We start from the raw sequence: 15,902 nt of genomic DNA on the forward strand, positions 1-15,902 counted from the left end.
TTTGATGGTTCAATTTGCTCTCAAGTAGTAAAATACCTTGAATGACATGTTTTCAAATTCCATTTTTTTATTTTTTAAGTTATTACACTAATCCCACTTTTACATATCAAGTGACCAAATGCACAATAATATTGATAGCTTTGTTTAGTTCAATAGCATGGGGTGACACCGTTTTAGGAAATAAAATCTGATCTGATACTTTTTTTTCTTTTAAGATCACACGCCGATGTTGCAGTTGCCTCACTGGCCTCCGAAATCCTAAAAATTGTTGGATATTAAAATAAACTGCAGTGATCAAGACTACAACCAGTGGTGCAACTTAAGTTTAATTTCTATTCATATGGAATAATTTGCTTGAAAAGTGAGATTTGGAGGGGCTGTGACATTGTATAGTTTGTTTTGTTTTCCCTTCTTGGCTTTATGCAACTACTCTCTCTCAAACATCACATGGCTTCCAACTGTTGGTGTCATTGTCAAATTCCATTGGAATTTGACAATGATAGTTAAAACGTGAAAGGTAAGACATTTAATGACCAAGTTAGAAAGCCAGTTGTGAATAAAAAATAGTTTGCATTAGGCACTTTATTTAAATGCAATATTTAAAACACTGGGGTCAGGACATTTATTTCTTGCATATTGTTCAAACATTAGAGGTATCAGTTTTTATACAAACAAATATAAATGTTGAGAACAAAAGGCTGCTAAAGTCCACCAAGGCTTGCCCAGTCAAACAAAACCTAACCATTAAATGTTTTTTTTAGCCACCCCTGGACAGTCAGCCAGTAAATATATAGCAATTTCTGGACAAGACAAAATTGTATTTTCCATGAGAAATCGCTCAATCACCTAGAAAGAGCCTGGATATACTGCCACTGTAAACCAACCATGGACAAATAAAAGCAGCCAGCTTGATACACTCAAAACACAAGAATGGTGCCCATGGTCAACTTCACAATAAGTTACCAGGTAAAACAAAAAACACACTACAACTCAAAACAGGTCCCATGTGCCTTAGAGTTTATTCTTTGTCAATTACAGCACTATAACCTTTATTTTAGTAATACTTTGTATGTCCAAGGTCTCGTTACAGGCATAGAAATTGTTGTATCCTTTATTTTGTAGGGTAAAACTGAAATGCTTTACTTCATATATTGTGTGTTTTTTTTTTTCCACTCCACTAGGTAATGGTAAATATCAAAATAAACTACATTTCCTGTATACAAGTAAACACTATGTTTGCCTATTGGATTAGGGATTGATGTGAATAAGTACTAAAGTATTTTATAGTTTAGCCAATTGAAGGCTAGAACTAAAAGTAGTTCTCCATTAGGACTTGGACTCCCCTTAAACTTCTGGAAGATATGGGACCAGGACTAAAACACAGAATCCATGTAGGATGGCATTTCCTTTAATCAGCTTAAAGTATACCAATCAAATTAGTCTAAGCACAGCACTGTACGTAAGAGAATACATATGGAGTAAAGACCTTAACACAAGCTTTGTTCTGTCTGTGGTTTGATGAAAGTTGTTTTGTTCATGCACTTAATGTAAGTTTATAGTTTCACCCAGTATTAAATAGCTTATTTATCCATTAAACTTCCAAACACGAAATCCATAGCAATGCAATGCAAAAGTATGATTTTATAAGATCAGTAGTTTATTTTTTCACCTAGGACTAAATTAGACCTGTCATACCACCATGTTACCTCTCAAGCTTAAAATTATATACTGTAGTCCTGGTAATCATAAAATGCATATTTAAAAAAAAAAAGACAGCATTGAAATACATGGGTTTATTTTTTATTGTTAAGCCATTTTATAACTAAGTTTCCATAAGCACAGCAGGCTACAACTTTGGGATATTTATTTTTTATTTTTTTTTAATATAATTACCTTAAGTGATTTACAAAAGGTCAATCCTGCCCCAATCCACCCCCACCCAAGTGCACCCTCCTTGGAACAAATTTGACACTGGAAATAGTTAAACCTGATTTCAGCATTAAAAAGAATGTATTTGGACCATTTCTCTAACTTGTTTTATAAAAAAGCTACATAAATGTCACACTATTAAAGAATACAGTTTAATTGATTATGCATTAGTGTTCTACACCAGTACTTGATTGTTAGTTAGAAATGGCTGGAGCATTACCACTACAAATTTAACACTACAAGACTTAAAATAAAAAATACAAATTCCTGCAAAAAAAATTAAATAAAAAGTGGTGACTAGACTAGTTTAAAGCAAGCTAAGTCAGTACCATTACAAAAGACAGGGTTAAAAAAAAAAAAACAAAGAAAAAACTAGGTTTTAAAATCCATCTTTAGATCTACTCGTGTACTTCCTTCAAAACAGGCAGCCACTCCCAAAATCCATTTGCAGTTTACTCCAACCAAAGAGGACCAGAACAATTTAGACTGTTCCCATAGGAAACTCCACTTTTGTTAGCATGTCAGGCACTTTCCAAGATACTTGCCCACCCCAACTCTACAGGCCAAATCACAATGCAAGTTCATTCAGACAACAGCTGTGGATGAGAAAACCAAGGTTAGTACAAGTGATAAAATTCCTTATGTAGCAAACTGTCAATTACAAGTCGCAAGACATGTGTCAGAAGCTTCAGGCTTAACTGCTCATTAATAAAAATACTCTAGCACAGCATTAATTCACAATATAAAAGCAAATCAATTTGGTTTTTACAGATCAAGCCACTAAAGCATGGATAAATAGTTCCTTATTTTTTTCTTACCTAAAAAAAAAAGTAGCAATTTACAGATCAGTATCAAACCAGGCCAGCTGATTGCTATCACCTGGGGGCAACCCATCAATCAGGTCCTGGGCATGTCCAAGATCTGGCAGCCCATCAACTGGGTACTCTGCACCAGGGTGATGGCCACCCATGTCATGGTCCATCATTGGGTCCATACCCATAGCATCCTGCCCATATCCACCAGAGTGGAAGGGACGGTAGCTAGGATCTGCAATTACAGTGGTTAGAGGCGGACATGTTAGAGGCTCAACAAGCAGCAAAAGTATCAGTTTGTGAGATCAAGTCAAAGTATCTCCCCCCCCCCCCCTTTTTTTTTTTTTTTTTTTTTTTTTTTTTTTACAGAAAGCAGTCATTGGCAGCACAACATGCTATGCAATACAGTTAGTCTTGTCTGCTGTGCAGGCTGAAGCTGGATGTTGTACACTTGCTTTGTAGCCACCAGTTGCAAAGGAACATACTTCAGGTCCATGGTATGTGGGTGCAAGCAATGGTCCAGGAACCAAACCTGTTCTTACATAAACATTTGACTAACAAACCCTCTAAAAATCAGGGGTCTCCAATACTGGTCCTGGTTTTTGTTCCAACTGCACTCTAAGCCAATTGAGCTTCTAATAATCACTTAATTTGTCCAATTACATAATTTGGGGTACAATTGGAAGAAAAACCAGGATTGAGACCCCTGCTCTAAATGCATTTGAGAAGCAAATTTATCACATACCATCTTGACGGTATCCAAGAGGTTCTCCCTGGGCTCCAATATCAAGTCCAAGATCTCCAGTCTAGGAAATAATAATACTTTAAAACATTGATGATTCAGTTATTTGACAGTGTTTAACAATCACTTGACAACTACATACCTCATTCCAAGTCATAGGTTCAGTTCGGAACAGGGAGCTTGTCAGTTCAACAGACAGACGTTTCTTGTAGTCTTGTGGCTTGTCCTCAGACATACGGAACAGAACGGCAGCAGCATAAGTGGCTGTAAATGTAAAAAAAATAAAATTACCAGTGTTGTCCACCGCATACACCTACCCCCACAAAACAACCACCCAGACCAACCCACCCCACTTACCAACACCTTCATTCCTGGAGTGAAGAAGCTCAGTGAGAGGAGCAGTGGCACCCTCAGCCTCAATTGCCTCTGCAGCTTCCTTATCCTGAGCCAGTTCACATAGTACTCCTGCAGCTACCCTCTGGATATTCTCAATTGGTGAATACAGCAACTAAAAGAAACATTTAGTCAATTGTGTTGTGCAAAAATACCCCTATCCTAGAATGAAAGCAGACCAGTCACTGCTGAGAACTCAGGCTTATGTTTCTGCCCTTCCCATTCCTTGACTACTACCAAAGTAGACAGAGTTGTGCTAGATACCTGAACAAAGAGTGGAATGGTGTTCAGTCCTCTGATGACAATTCGGTTATGAACATCTCTTGCCAGAATGTGCAGAGCTCCTGTGCAGCCTTCAACAATTTCCTCCATACGAACTCCCTCCTACAATACAATTTTTTGTATTTGTTTAGTGGATGATACAGCCTTCTACTACATCAGAAAAAGAGAAGGACAAATATTGGCACCTACCACAAACTGCTGCTGTGTTCCACCCATAGAGGTACGGCGCTGGGTGTCCTGGTGTGCTCTCACCAACAACTGCACTAGTCTGGGAATGGCACCCTGTTCACGTAGGGGAGCATGGTTTGCTGGGCATAAGGCCAAGTTGCGAATAAGTCCTACTGTTGCCTGTATAAAAACATTTTTTAAAAATAGTTGAGAAATTAAGTTTTGTAATCCACTGGAAAAAGCAGAGAGAACTTTTCAATGGCAGAGAAGGAGGGGGGGGGATTAAAAAACAGTGTATGTGAAAATAAATTGGACCCAATGCACCTGACAAGCGCTGAATAAATGGACTGCAAAGTTAAATGATTACTGCAAGTTAACTTGACAAGGTCTCCAGAAGGTTACAAACATTTAAAAATACAACATTTAGATCAGTTTAAGCCCAGAATGTTCTCAGGTACACCAACCTTACCTTAATCAGAGGCCAGTGAGATGGAGGATGCAGCAACTTTACTACCACAGGCAGGCCATAGTGGAGACGAACTGCATTTTGCGCCATCTCAGCATCCTGGTGTCTGCTGGTTAGGTGGCGAAGAGCACAGATTGCTGGCTCAGTGATGTCTTCCCGGTCACCAGCACGGAGAACAGTACGAACCAAGGCCTCGATACCTCCTACTTGGCACACCATCATTTTGTTCTTGTAGTTGTTGCAGGTAAGATTGGACAAGATACCAGCTGCACAAGTCACAACATTAATGTCATCAGAACCCAGGAGCTGGACAAGTGTTCCAAGAAGACCTTCCATACCCTCCTATAAAAATAGGAAAGAAAAAAAAAATAATCCAAGTATTGTATGATTTGCTGCAGATTACAAAAATCCCTCCACACCAAGGAATGGAGGACAATCCATTACCTGCTTGGTAGCAGCATCTGAAAGATTTCTCAGGGTCCATAGGCAGTTCTGCACCAGACGCTGACTCTGGTCTGTTAAGTGGAGTCCTAAGGCCTGCATGCCACCTGATAAAATAGCCATGACATTAGATTCTGACTTTCAGTTCTGCAGTAAACATATTGCAATAAACAATTGAATTAGAAACATACCAGCTTCAACAATGGCAGGCTTGTTACTGGAACAGACTGAAAGGACCTTCAAGACTCTACTGGTGGTCCAAAGCAGCTTTTCATAGGTGTAGGTTCTCATGATGTTAACCAGTGCCTGTGGACCACCACTAGCCAAAATGATGAGCTGAATAAATAAAACAAATATTTAGTTTTTTGTGGAGTGCAAGAGAAATGCCAAGTTTCAGGTTAGTCCATCCCAGAACAGCAAGAACATTTGAGAAGCCACATTGCTACCTTGCTTTCTTGGTTGCCATATGCCAAGATCTGAAGGCAATCTGTTGTGATGGCCAAGAATTTGACATTGGTCTTATTCAGCAGGGCAACCATCTTCTGGAGACCGCCAGCAAGACGGACAGCCATCTTAGCTCCCTCCTGGTGCAGGAGTAGGTTATGAAGAGTTGTAATGGCATAGAACAATACAGAGTCAACTGGCGATCTGAAAACAAAAATCCAGAGAGATCAGAACTTCAGCAGCTAGACCAAAACTGGACATGAGTCTAGCCCCTCCATCAATTGGTACAATAGTATTCATTCAACCCCAAAATTATAAAAATCCATTTAAGCAATCCAGCGAAATCAAAACTGCATGAGGTCCTGTTACCCAATGCAATAGCACCCCTGCATTTTAGAAATTTGCTACCTACAAATTAGAGCATGGTTCTTTTCAGAGCAAAACAAACTAAAAAAATTACCCCAGCATCTTCACTAAGGCAGGGATACCTCCCGACTTGAAGATGGCAAGCAGGCCCTCACGATGGTGTGAAAGGTTATGGAGAGTTCCAGCTGTGCAGCGTGCAGTCTCAACATCATTTGTGTTTTGCATGGTGCGCACAATGGCGGACACCATCTGGGGTGAGCGCATGATGGCATGACGGGAGGCTTCTTTTTTAGACAGCTGATGGACCATAACTGCAGCCTTGTTTACAACAACCTTCAAAGTTAAACATTGTTAGGATTAATACATCGTCACTGTTTATTTTATTTTGTTTAAATAAAAACTTTTGATTTATACCTGGTCCTCATCGTTCAAAAGCTTGGTCAACTCTGGGATGGCACGTGTTGCCAGTTCGGCATCATCCTGATAATTGATAAGATTGACCACAGCATGCTTCAGCATCTGGGATGGTTCAGCCAAACGTTGGACATTAGTAGGGTGTGCACCATCGAACTGTGTGGAAGGTATCTGCATTCCTTCATCCTGAGTTTCAGGGAACATAGCAGCCCGTACCCTCTGGGCTCGGGTCATGGCATACTGGCTATCAATATCTGAAAGTAATAAATTGTTTTAGTTTAAAAAGTGTACCATTCAGGAAATGCATTTTCCAAGCAATGTAGTTCACCAGATCTGAACAACCATTTTATCATTTGGTTTTGTGAATTTATCGTTAATGTTCATGTGGCATTAAATTAGCTAGGCAGCGTACCAGCAACTTGATCCTGCGTGAAAGACTGCGTGAAACCCGGCTCCCATTCATACAGGACTTGATTGTCAACATCCTCCTCTTCTGGATTGCCTTTCCCACTCAGAGAAGGTGCTGTGGTTGTAGCTCCAGAGTGGATACCAGAATCCAAGTAGGACTGCTGTTGCCAGTGGCTAACTGCTGCCTTACGGTCTGGCTCCATGGCCATGTCAAGCTCCATCAAATCAGCTGGGGGGGGGGGGGGGGGGGAAATAAATACATTTTTACTGAAAGCAACAATCATACCCAGGACAATTATGCCCATTTGCTAGAAGTCATAATTATTCAATGGAAACACCGTGTTAACTTCAAGACCATACATTATTTGTTCAGGTGTGGCTTTGTTTGACTCTGCAAGCTGTAGATGGGTTTTTACAATGTGTTACCTTCAAATATTCCAAGTAGTCTAATCAAATTCAATATTTAAAACAATTTGTACAGTGGGTAAATGCAAAACTTTGAAACTAGGGGTGCACCGACAGATTTTCTTGGCTGATCCCCAATCGTTACCTACCAATATCAACCAGTACCCACTGGATACCAATAAGTGTGGTTAAGCTATTGTAAAACTACTAGAAAAAGACAGATGGCCTATATTTAAACTTATAACTATAAAAGTTAAATGAAGTATTGTTCACTAGTTTCAGAAAATACAATAGTATTGTATAAATTGCTGTCAAGCACACAATATATTTGTTTTATAACAGTCACAGTAACTTTGCATTTGTACTAGTAAACATTTCTGTAGAATATGTAATTGACATTGACAGTAAGTGACTATACAAGTGAAACACTGCATATAACTTGGACCTATAAAAAATGTAGCCTACACAAAGTCAACTATAACAACGTTCGTTAAATTCTTATTTTAAGCATATACTACTTAAATGCAGCATAACTTAATTGTTAACTTAAATCAAAGTAAAAAATATCCGGTTACAAAATTCAGTTAATCTTGAATTTGTTACTTACAAAATGGCACGGTGATAAATTCCTGCTTCAAAATACCACCAATACACCCGCAACAAATGCAGATTAAGCAAGACAAACAATTACAAAAGGTAACTTTAAAGTACACAGTGTAGTAGTCATAGTAGTAGGGCTGTGTCCGAAGGTTTGTTTGGTAGCCAGAATGTATTAAACTTCAGAATGCTCGTCAGATAGGTTTATGCACTTTTTTCTTTCTATTAAAACACTGTTTGACAATGTGTGAATACTATAAAAATCACACATTACATGTTGCTCGCATGCAAAATTTGATCTTTTGATTTGTAGAATGCATATTATGTAAACAGAAGTTAATAATTCGCTACCACATCATTATACTTTATGTAAAACTGGAGCAAGTTATAGTATCCAAAGCACTGTGCTCGTACATCTACTGTTCACAGAGCTTCAGTAAAATATGTACTGAATATCTAGTGCACAAAACTAGGAGAAGTGCTATGGTAGAACATGTTTGAAACATACAATATGATGAATCATTTTAATTTTGTGAAAACTGAGCACTGTCAGCCCCTCCCTGCTCCAGCTCATGTTATCCAGAGGCAAACCTTTAATTTCTTCACTCGGCATCTTGATAGCAAAGCGGTGTACAGTGTAAGCTTGAATAAGAAATGTCTCAAAACCACTCTGTTTGAGATTTTTGTTAAATACCCAACCAAAAAAAAAAAATGAATGCAAACTGTGCAAGCGACTCGTATCATGGAGGCACAACCAATCTCTGGGGTCACTATTAGTACTGTATTTATTTTTAGTAGTAGTAAAATGTGACTGATAACCTGCTTTGAACAGTGACTTACAGCTTTGTCCACTGCAGCTGGTGCAATGCAAGCTTACTGTATTGATTGCAAGCAGGCTCAATTACATGTAAATAGTGTATTTATTTAAATTATAAAATCATGATTACTGTTCTATATAGCATATTTAACTACATGTGAATGTTTTATTCAATTTATATGGATTACTTGTAAAATAGGATTTTCAGTCAAATATAAAACAAGTAGCCATGGTGATGTCACCAATATATTATGCAAACGAGTACCATCGAAGGTTCGAACCTTCCTTCGGTAATGTGTTCCGAATCTTCCAAGGTCAAAATTTACCCTACATTGCAGCTCTAATAATAATAAGAGTTTCATTGGATTTAACGTAGTGTCAAGTCTGTTCTGCTGCACCCTGCTACCTATTTTCAGATATTTTACTTATTTACTGTAGAGTGATCGCATGTTACACAACACTGAGAAAATGAGTGCCTCTGTTCTTGTGTCATTAGTAAGCGCGACTGACCAAACATTAAATTCTGTAATGGAAGAAATTCAAGCATGAATATTGGTGCACATTATCAGCTAAAATAACAAACTTTCTTTAAAAATCGGTGCCATGCCAATAGGCTACAGATTATCCGTGCACCCCGACCTGAAACATTCCTTGTAAATTGGAAAATAAGCATTTTAAAACACACATTGATTTCAGATTACTGCAATTGATCCAACTTCAGTATTCCTTAAAGCCAATTGAAATTACTTGCATAGAAGTTGTGTAGGTTTAAAGTTAATGTACAGCTTAAATGTAAAAATCAGAGAAAAAGGATTCTTACCCTGGTTAGCCATCTTCTCCCTTCAGATCAATATCTGCGACCTGCAGAGCTTCCTTTTCTGCAGGAAAAATGAGAAGTTACTGTGGGGAAAAAGGCAGGCAAGAATTCACACAAGGTTGCTGCAACAAATGGACTGCCCTCTATCACATGCAGAACCAAGCACAAACTCAGGTAACTCTGAGCAAGGCTAAGGCCTGTTGCAATTAAAAATAACAAACCCACCTTCCACTTAACTATTAAAGCATTTACACTGCAATAACTAATTTAAAAACAAGCAAGAGAAACATCACATTAAATATTAATTCAGGATTGGACCAAGCTCTGAAAGTGAAAACAAAAAAAACTTCTGCACACTTAAGTAAAATGCTTACCTTGACTTCACCTGGTCCTTTTGTCCTTAAAAGTAAAACTGCATCAGGGTGTGGTATTACTCCCCATTTTAACTTTAATTAGCTAGCAGCCATTGTTCTCTAGACACTCCCACCAAACCTATCAACCCTCCCCCACAGGAACCCTGCACCCCTCCCCAAATAGAGTCCCAGTAAAAAAAAAAGTAAAATCTAAAAAATACCAAAGTTGATACTTTCAAACTTTGACTATTAACATACCATGAAGGTCTGGTTTAATACAAAAAGCTTGTGTAGGAGCATTTCTACAAGCCTTTTCAATTAACACCAAATCAAATTAGGAAAGAAAGGGTTTACTATAAATCTTCATTTAAATCACATAAGCTTAAGTTGTTGCAATACATTTGAATCATTCTAAAAATTCAGAAGTGTAATGCAATAAAAGTTTCATTCAACTATAATAAACATTTAGTTAAATATTAAACAATTTTAAACCCACGTAGAAATTAATTTGACAAGTCCTGTGTCACTAACTTTACCTGAATAAAGGTATGCTTAAGACCAGTATAAAGGCAGCTACACACAAGACATGATTTCAGTCGGGCAACAAAATACTTTTGCAGTGACATCACCACACACACCTGAAGCAACAGATTCATAAACTGCCAGATCTAGAAAACCATTAAAAAAAAAAAAACTACTAAGTGACCAAGACTATTGCATATTCGTCAACAAGTGGGAATTGCGTCCGACGGTATTTTAACACATGGCAATAAAATCACACAGACACATCCAGTTCCTTAGCAATAGACTGCCATATATTAACTTTCACCTCTACCTTTATAATAGTGATGATCTTTGTCTAAAGCTGGGTATTTGTCATTTTGGATACCGCTTCAATCTAGTGAACCACATGCATTGAAGCCATTCTCCAATTGTTTTCCCTAGTTGTGCCAAGAAATAGCAAGAGATAGGATTCCATACTATTTCTAGGGCTCCAACGATGGATAGATTTGAGGTTAGAAACATTACTAAATGAAGGTTTGACCCTTTGATAGTACTAACTTGCATAGTTTACTGGTGAATGTCACCCTAGCTACTAGTATATATTTGATTGAAAAATCCTATTTTACAGGTAATCCATACATATGGAATAACACATGTAGTTTACAATTGTTATATAGACCAGTAATCATGTTTTCATAATTTAATTAACACATTTATTTACACACAATTAGCTACTTACAATATTCATGCATATAAAGTAGTGTTGGACATCTGCTGTAAATTATCACAATCAGCAGAATAAATAATTTCTTATAATGGGTCTTAAAATTAATTTTAAAATAAATGCTTTCCAGTTCATAACTTTCTAAATTGCAATTAAATATCAGCTGTTGAACTGTTGTTACTGTAACCCCCCCCCATTGGAACCTTCATATACAGCTTTTTCTAATTTTATTTAACCCAAAAAGTAGGGTTATAACCTTTAAAGTGATTATTAATTAATACTTGCACTTATTTGCAACTTCCAATGTATCTAACATTTATTCTCCTGGCCCTAGGTTGTGGAAAGTGCCAGTTTTCTCCAGAACAAAACACAGCCCACTAAATACTTCAGACTGGGTGAACATCTTTTTGCAAACTAGATAAAATGAGGCTTTTCTGTCTTTTTCCGTGTTCTACCTTTCAGACACCCATTCCTTGTACAATGCAGAGCTAATGTTCATAGCCTGATTATACTGGGAAATATGATTATTGATAAATTATCCATCAATACAGTCACTACAGGTACCCTCAATGCTAATTGAGTAGTTCAGGTAATTAGCATCGGGACTAGTTAAAAATACCAGAGACCATGGAGTTTTACAATGCAACAAAATCTGGAGTGGATGTTTTGAGATGGCACTGAAGTATTCCTTGAAAGCTGGCTCCCACCGGTGGCCTGTTCAGGAGTTTTACAATGTATTGGACATAGCAGCCAGTACTTCACAACAAATGCACAGAGAAGAATTTACCAAGGATACAATATATTTTACAGTTAGCGCAGGAACTTCGCAAAAAACATTTGGAACAGAGAGACTGCCAAGCATGTACCCACAGCTGAAGCTGGCAACCCCAGAGAGCTGCCAAGCCATTGCCAGGTTGGCAAGTGCAATAAAAATTAAACTTGGACAGCTGTGCCCTGCGCAGAAAGGCGGCGTGTGGAAAAGCACATTATCTGTGTTGACTGAACAGCCACAGACTCAAGGAAAAGGAAAAACTGTCAAAGAAAAAAAAAACATTTAGACTTCTAACTTGTTGTGCTGCTGCACTTCTGTAAAGTTTTCTAAGTTTATCTACATTGTTCAGTTGCTTTTGTGCATCTGATAAACCCATTTCGGTTGAAAAGTTAAATGTATTACTATTGTTTTATAAATACGTATGTTGTAAACCAATGTCTGTGCAGATGTTTATTTAATTTACATTTTCTTTTGATTTGTAAAAAATGTTTATAATATGCCTCAGTTCAGATGTTTGACGTACAATAAAATTAAAAACCAGTAATTACATCCATCTTTCTCCTTTTGTTATACTATTTATAGGGTTTTGAATACAGCCGTCAAAGACTGCGACGGGGCTTCTAGGTATGCGTATATGCGGGCAGGCATTTTAGAAGTGGAACAAATTTTATTTAGAGATTTTATATTATAAAACAGACACAAAATAGGGCCATGCCAGATAACGACAGAGCTTCACACAACCACTGTCTGCCAACTACATTACACACCTCATTCGTATAACAATGGAGGTCCATTGCTGCCATTAAAACACAAATGGTAACTAGCCACACATTAACACATACTGTAGCCAAACTGTGCAGATAAACCACTCAATCCAGGATTCAAATGAGACCATTGAAAGTTGCTATGAATTTAACCAGAATACTACACCAAATCATACCTAGATAGAGAAAAAGAAACACCGGCATTTAAAATCTCCCTACTACTAGTCAATCTTAGTAAAGTTAAATAAAAAGTGCAATATTGAATAAGCAAGTTACCACTTGGGGAACTCAGTAGAATAGACAGTTTTGAGAGACCAAAACACTCAAGGTTCTGCAGCATTTGGTCTCTTTAATATAAAGAGCAGTCGTGGACACCCGGTTGATTAGAATGGTTGGTTGTCTTGATCTTTATGGAATTTTGCTTTTTACAGATTATATTGCAATGCCTTTGTTTATTTTAGACAAACATTTTCTAGTTTTTTTTTTTTTTTTTTTTTTTTTTTAAAAAAAGATTGGTATACCAAAATTAAGATGCTGTATTTTGTTGGGCCAACCAACATTTGTTTATTCTAAACTAGGCAACATTTACAAAAGCTTGTCAACTTCATTTACTTCAAAAAGCCTTCTTGTTCAAAGCCAACTAGAATAGGAGATACAAGATGGAAATTTCAGTGGAAGCAACAGCCCTGCAAGCAAGTCCCCGTCATTGCCAGAACATTTAGTTTCAGTTGAACACCAAAACTTCTTAGGGTTGTCGTAGTGCAATTTCTTGTCAAGGTTGACCAAAAGGCTACCGTATCATGGAATGTTTATACAGTTCAATTTGCTTTAAATTATTCTGTATGGTTAAACTATGAAAACACATTTAAATGTAGTAGTGTGTATGTATGATAGATATTGATTATATCTATAATATGCATTTTTCACTAATGTATTGAGCTTTTTTTTACTGCAACTCATGTATTATGCATTTCTTTGTATTTAAATTACGGATTTTCTTGTTACTGCATCTTGTAAAGCGCTCTGATGGTGGTCTACTATGAAAGGTGCAATATAAAAAGTGTGTGTAATAAATATAACACATACAAATTACACAGAACAGGCAGCCTAAGGTTCAGAATAGATAAGTTTTTCCACAAATGGGTCACCATTATTCAGGAAAAAAAACTGCACTTAGCATTTTGTGCACACTTTGCAACTGAATAATCCTGGCTGGAAAATAAAGATCTGCTGTCAAGCTTTATTCAGCAGTTCCCAAGATTGTCTGCTGTACCTCCCTCATACATATGGAATTCATCTGGTAATCAGAACTTCAAACAGGAGGCTGCCTCCACACACATCTCCCCCTAACCACTCATCAGCACAAGGGTTTCCCCAAATGCCATGTTAGCATTTCTATCCAGAGCCAATTGGACGATTCCTAATTTAAGGCATTCTGGCAGGGCATCCTACAGTACAAACCATTCGCTTCCTGATGACAAACTAGTAATCAGTAAAGGAGTAACTAATGTACTGCATACAAATCCAAAAGACATGTAAAATTGACGCATTTAAAATCGACAACTGAACTTGCAGTGCTGGCGTCTTCCAAAGAGGCAAACGGCAGCACTTATAACTTATGCTCCAGCACACAAAGGCCTGGCTAGGGAACATATTTACAGCGTGCAAACAAAGTAGGCTAGGTTAGAGTAAAATTGCAGTCAGTTTTCACAGACGTGGTACAATTACGTTTTTTGTCAAGACATATTCAAGGCTTGACTTGCTTCGTTTTGTTTTTATGTGCACAGATCAAAAGGCAACTAAGACTTCCCCACCCCCACAATCACTTCCCAACAGCGCTTCAATTTCTAGCATGCAAGCTACCAATTCTCCAGACAGAAGGCTCTTATTTCATGCAGGCTCCTCCTCGACTTCCTTTCAAATCACAACGGCTCAGGAATTTCAACCCAATCTCAGGCTTCTGTTTAAAAAGCTTACTTGGTTTGCGGCAACATTCGTTGCCTAGTTTTATTTACCACCAAATTACATTCGTGTAATTCCTTTATTTAAACTTCGTTGCAAATCTTTAGTAAATCACCATGTCACGACTGAAGTGAATGTGCACACTCATATTCTCCCTCTGTCATATATTATATATATATATATATATATTATATATATATATATATATATATATATATATACACATATATACCACATACATACACACACACACATACACGATATATTATAGTTACGGTAGCTAGTGCACAACGTTATTACCGGAAAATGTACTATTATAAAAAATGTTTACAACAAGCGCGACTACAAATAAGATAACAATAACCATATAGTGACTAAATATAGATAAATCAACAGCACTGATAACATTGTATTAATTGATACAATCTTGTAACATGGCTTCTTAAAAGCTGCAAAGCGACACGTTCCAGTTAAAATAATCGGAGTTCAAGCACCAAACAGTAAGCGATAGCTATACAATCACAGTCCCATATGGAAAATAAAAATCAAGAGCCGCAAGATACTTTAAAGTGTAGTAATTCTTCTTGGCATAGGTGTCGATGTGAATTTCAAAGGTTAATTTACAGAAGCACAATTTTCGTGTCATTTCATATACAACAGTAAAAATACAAATTCACAATTTCTCCGGTACAGACAGACAGACACGAAAAAAAAAACATTAATTCCGAGACTAGGTTTCGTTCACATCCATGTCAGATCCTTTTCAACGCGTTGAGCTCTCAAACCTACCTGTAACAAAAACGGTATTTCTCCTCTGTCAGGCAGTGGTATTCAACCACTAATCTGTATATCTTCAGAAAAATAAAAACACTTTTTTGTGAACCGTAACCCGAACTACTCCCCGCACGCAGCTCTCCACAACAAACAGAGAAACTGAAAAATGGCGTCTTAGAGAGAAAGCTCTTATAAGAACCCCAGGAGGCTGATGTATCCCGCCGCTAAAAAGAAAAATAGAGCCATAAATTGCGTCGACAAAGTCAGGTTAGGTCGGGGTTAAGCTTATGGCTTTTCCCTAACATTAATATTATGCTTTATACTGTTTATTTTAAAAGCAGTTGTGTGATTTCGCAAATGTAAAGTTAAACATGACACGGCAGCAGCAGAGCGAAAGGATACAGTGGATGTGGTGATGGCGAGGTAACTTATTCAGAAGGTTGGAATGTGTTTGTGAGGAGGATGTGGAGATGAGAGAGAATTTAGGTGCGACTGCGTAGGTCCTCACTAGCTCACGGAAAACGTTGCAAGCAAGCAAGCAAGCAAGC

At 37.6% G+C, this 15,902-nt stretch overlaps 2 protein-coding genes across 2 annotated transcripts in view; one reads left to right on the forward strand and one right to left on the reverse strand.

The window, feature by feature from the left end:
* ulk4 (unc-51 like kinase 4) overlaps positions 1–2,527 on the forward strand; it is a 235,374-nt gene extending 232,847 nt beyond the window's left edge. The window contains exon 37 of the mRNA XM_041248083.1: positions 216–2,527. Coding sequence (XP_041104017.1) covers positions 216–279 — 64 coding nt within the window. The 3' untranslated portion in view covers positions 280–2,527. The remainder of the gene's footprint in view (positions 1–215) is intronic.
* Positions 1,785–15,513, reverse strand: LOC121314633 (catenin beta-1-like). Its single transcript, XM_041248084.1, has 16 exons — positions 15,370–15,513; positions 9,505–9,562; positions 6,870–7,094; positions 6,458–6,711; positions 6,138–6,376; positions 5,680–5,881; positions 5,425–5,569; positions 5,237–5,340; positions 4,796–5,134; positions 4,348–4,506; positions 4,141–4,260; positions 3,841–3,991; positions 3,626–3,747; positions 3,487–3,547; positions 2,748–2,976; positions 1,785–2,525 (listed from the first exon to the last, which is right to left on the reverse strand). The coding sequence occupies exons 2-15, from the start codon at positions 9,515–9,517 to the stop codon at positions 2,768–2,770; spliced, it is 2,343 nt and encodes a 780-aa protein (XP_041104018.1). The 5' UTR covers positions 9,518–9,562; positions 15,370–15,513; the 3' UTR covers positions 1,785–2,525; positions 2,748–2,767.
* Between the last annotated feature and the right edge of the window lie 389 nt (positions 15,514–15,902).

The sequence above is a fragment of the Polyodon spathula genome, chromosome 4, assembly GCF_017654505.1.
Source record: "Polyodon spathula isolate WHYD16114869_AA chromosome 4, ASM1765450v1, whole genome shotgun sequence".
Taxonomy (NCBI): Eukaryota; Metazoa; Chordata; class Actinopteri; order Acipenseriformes; family Polyodontidae; genus Polyodon; species Polyodon spathula.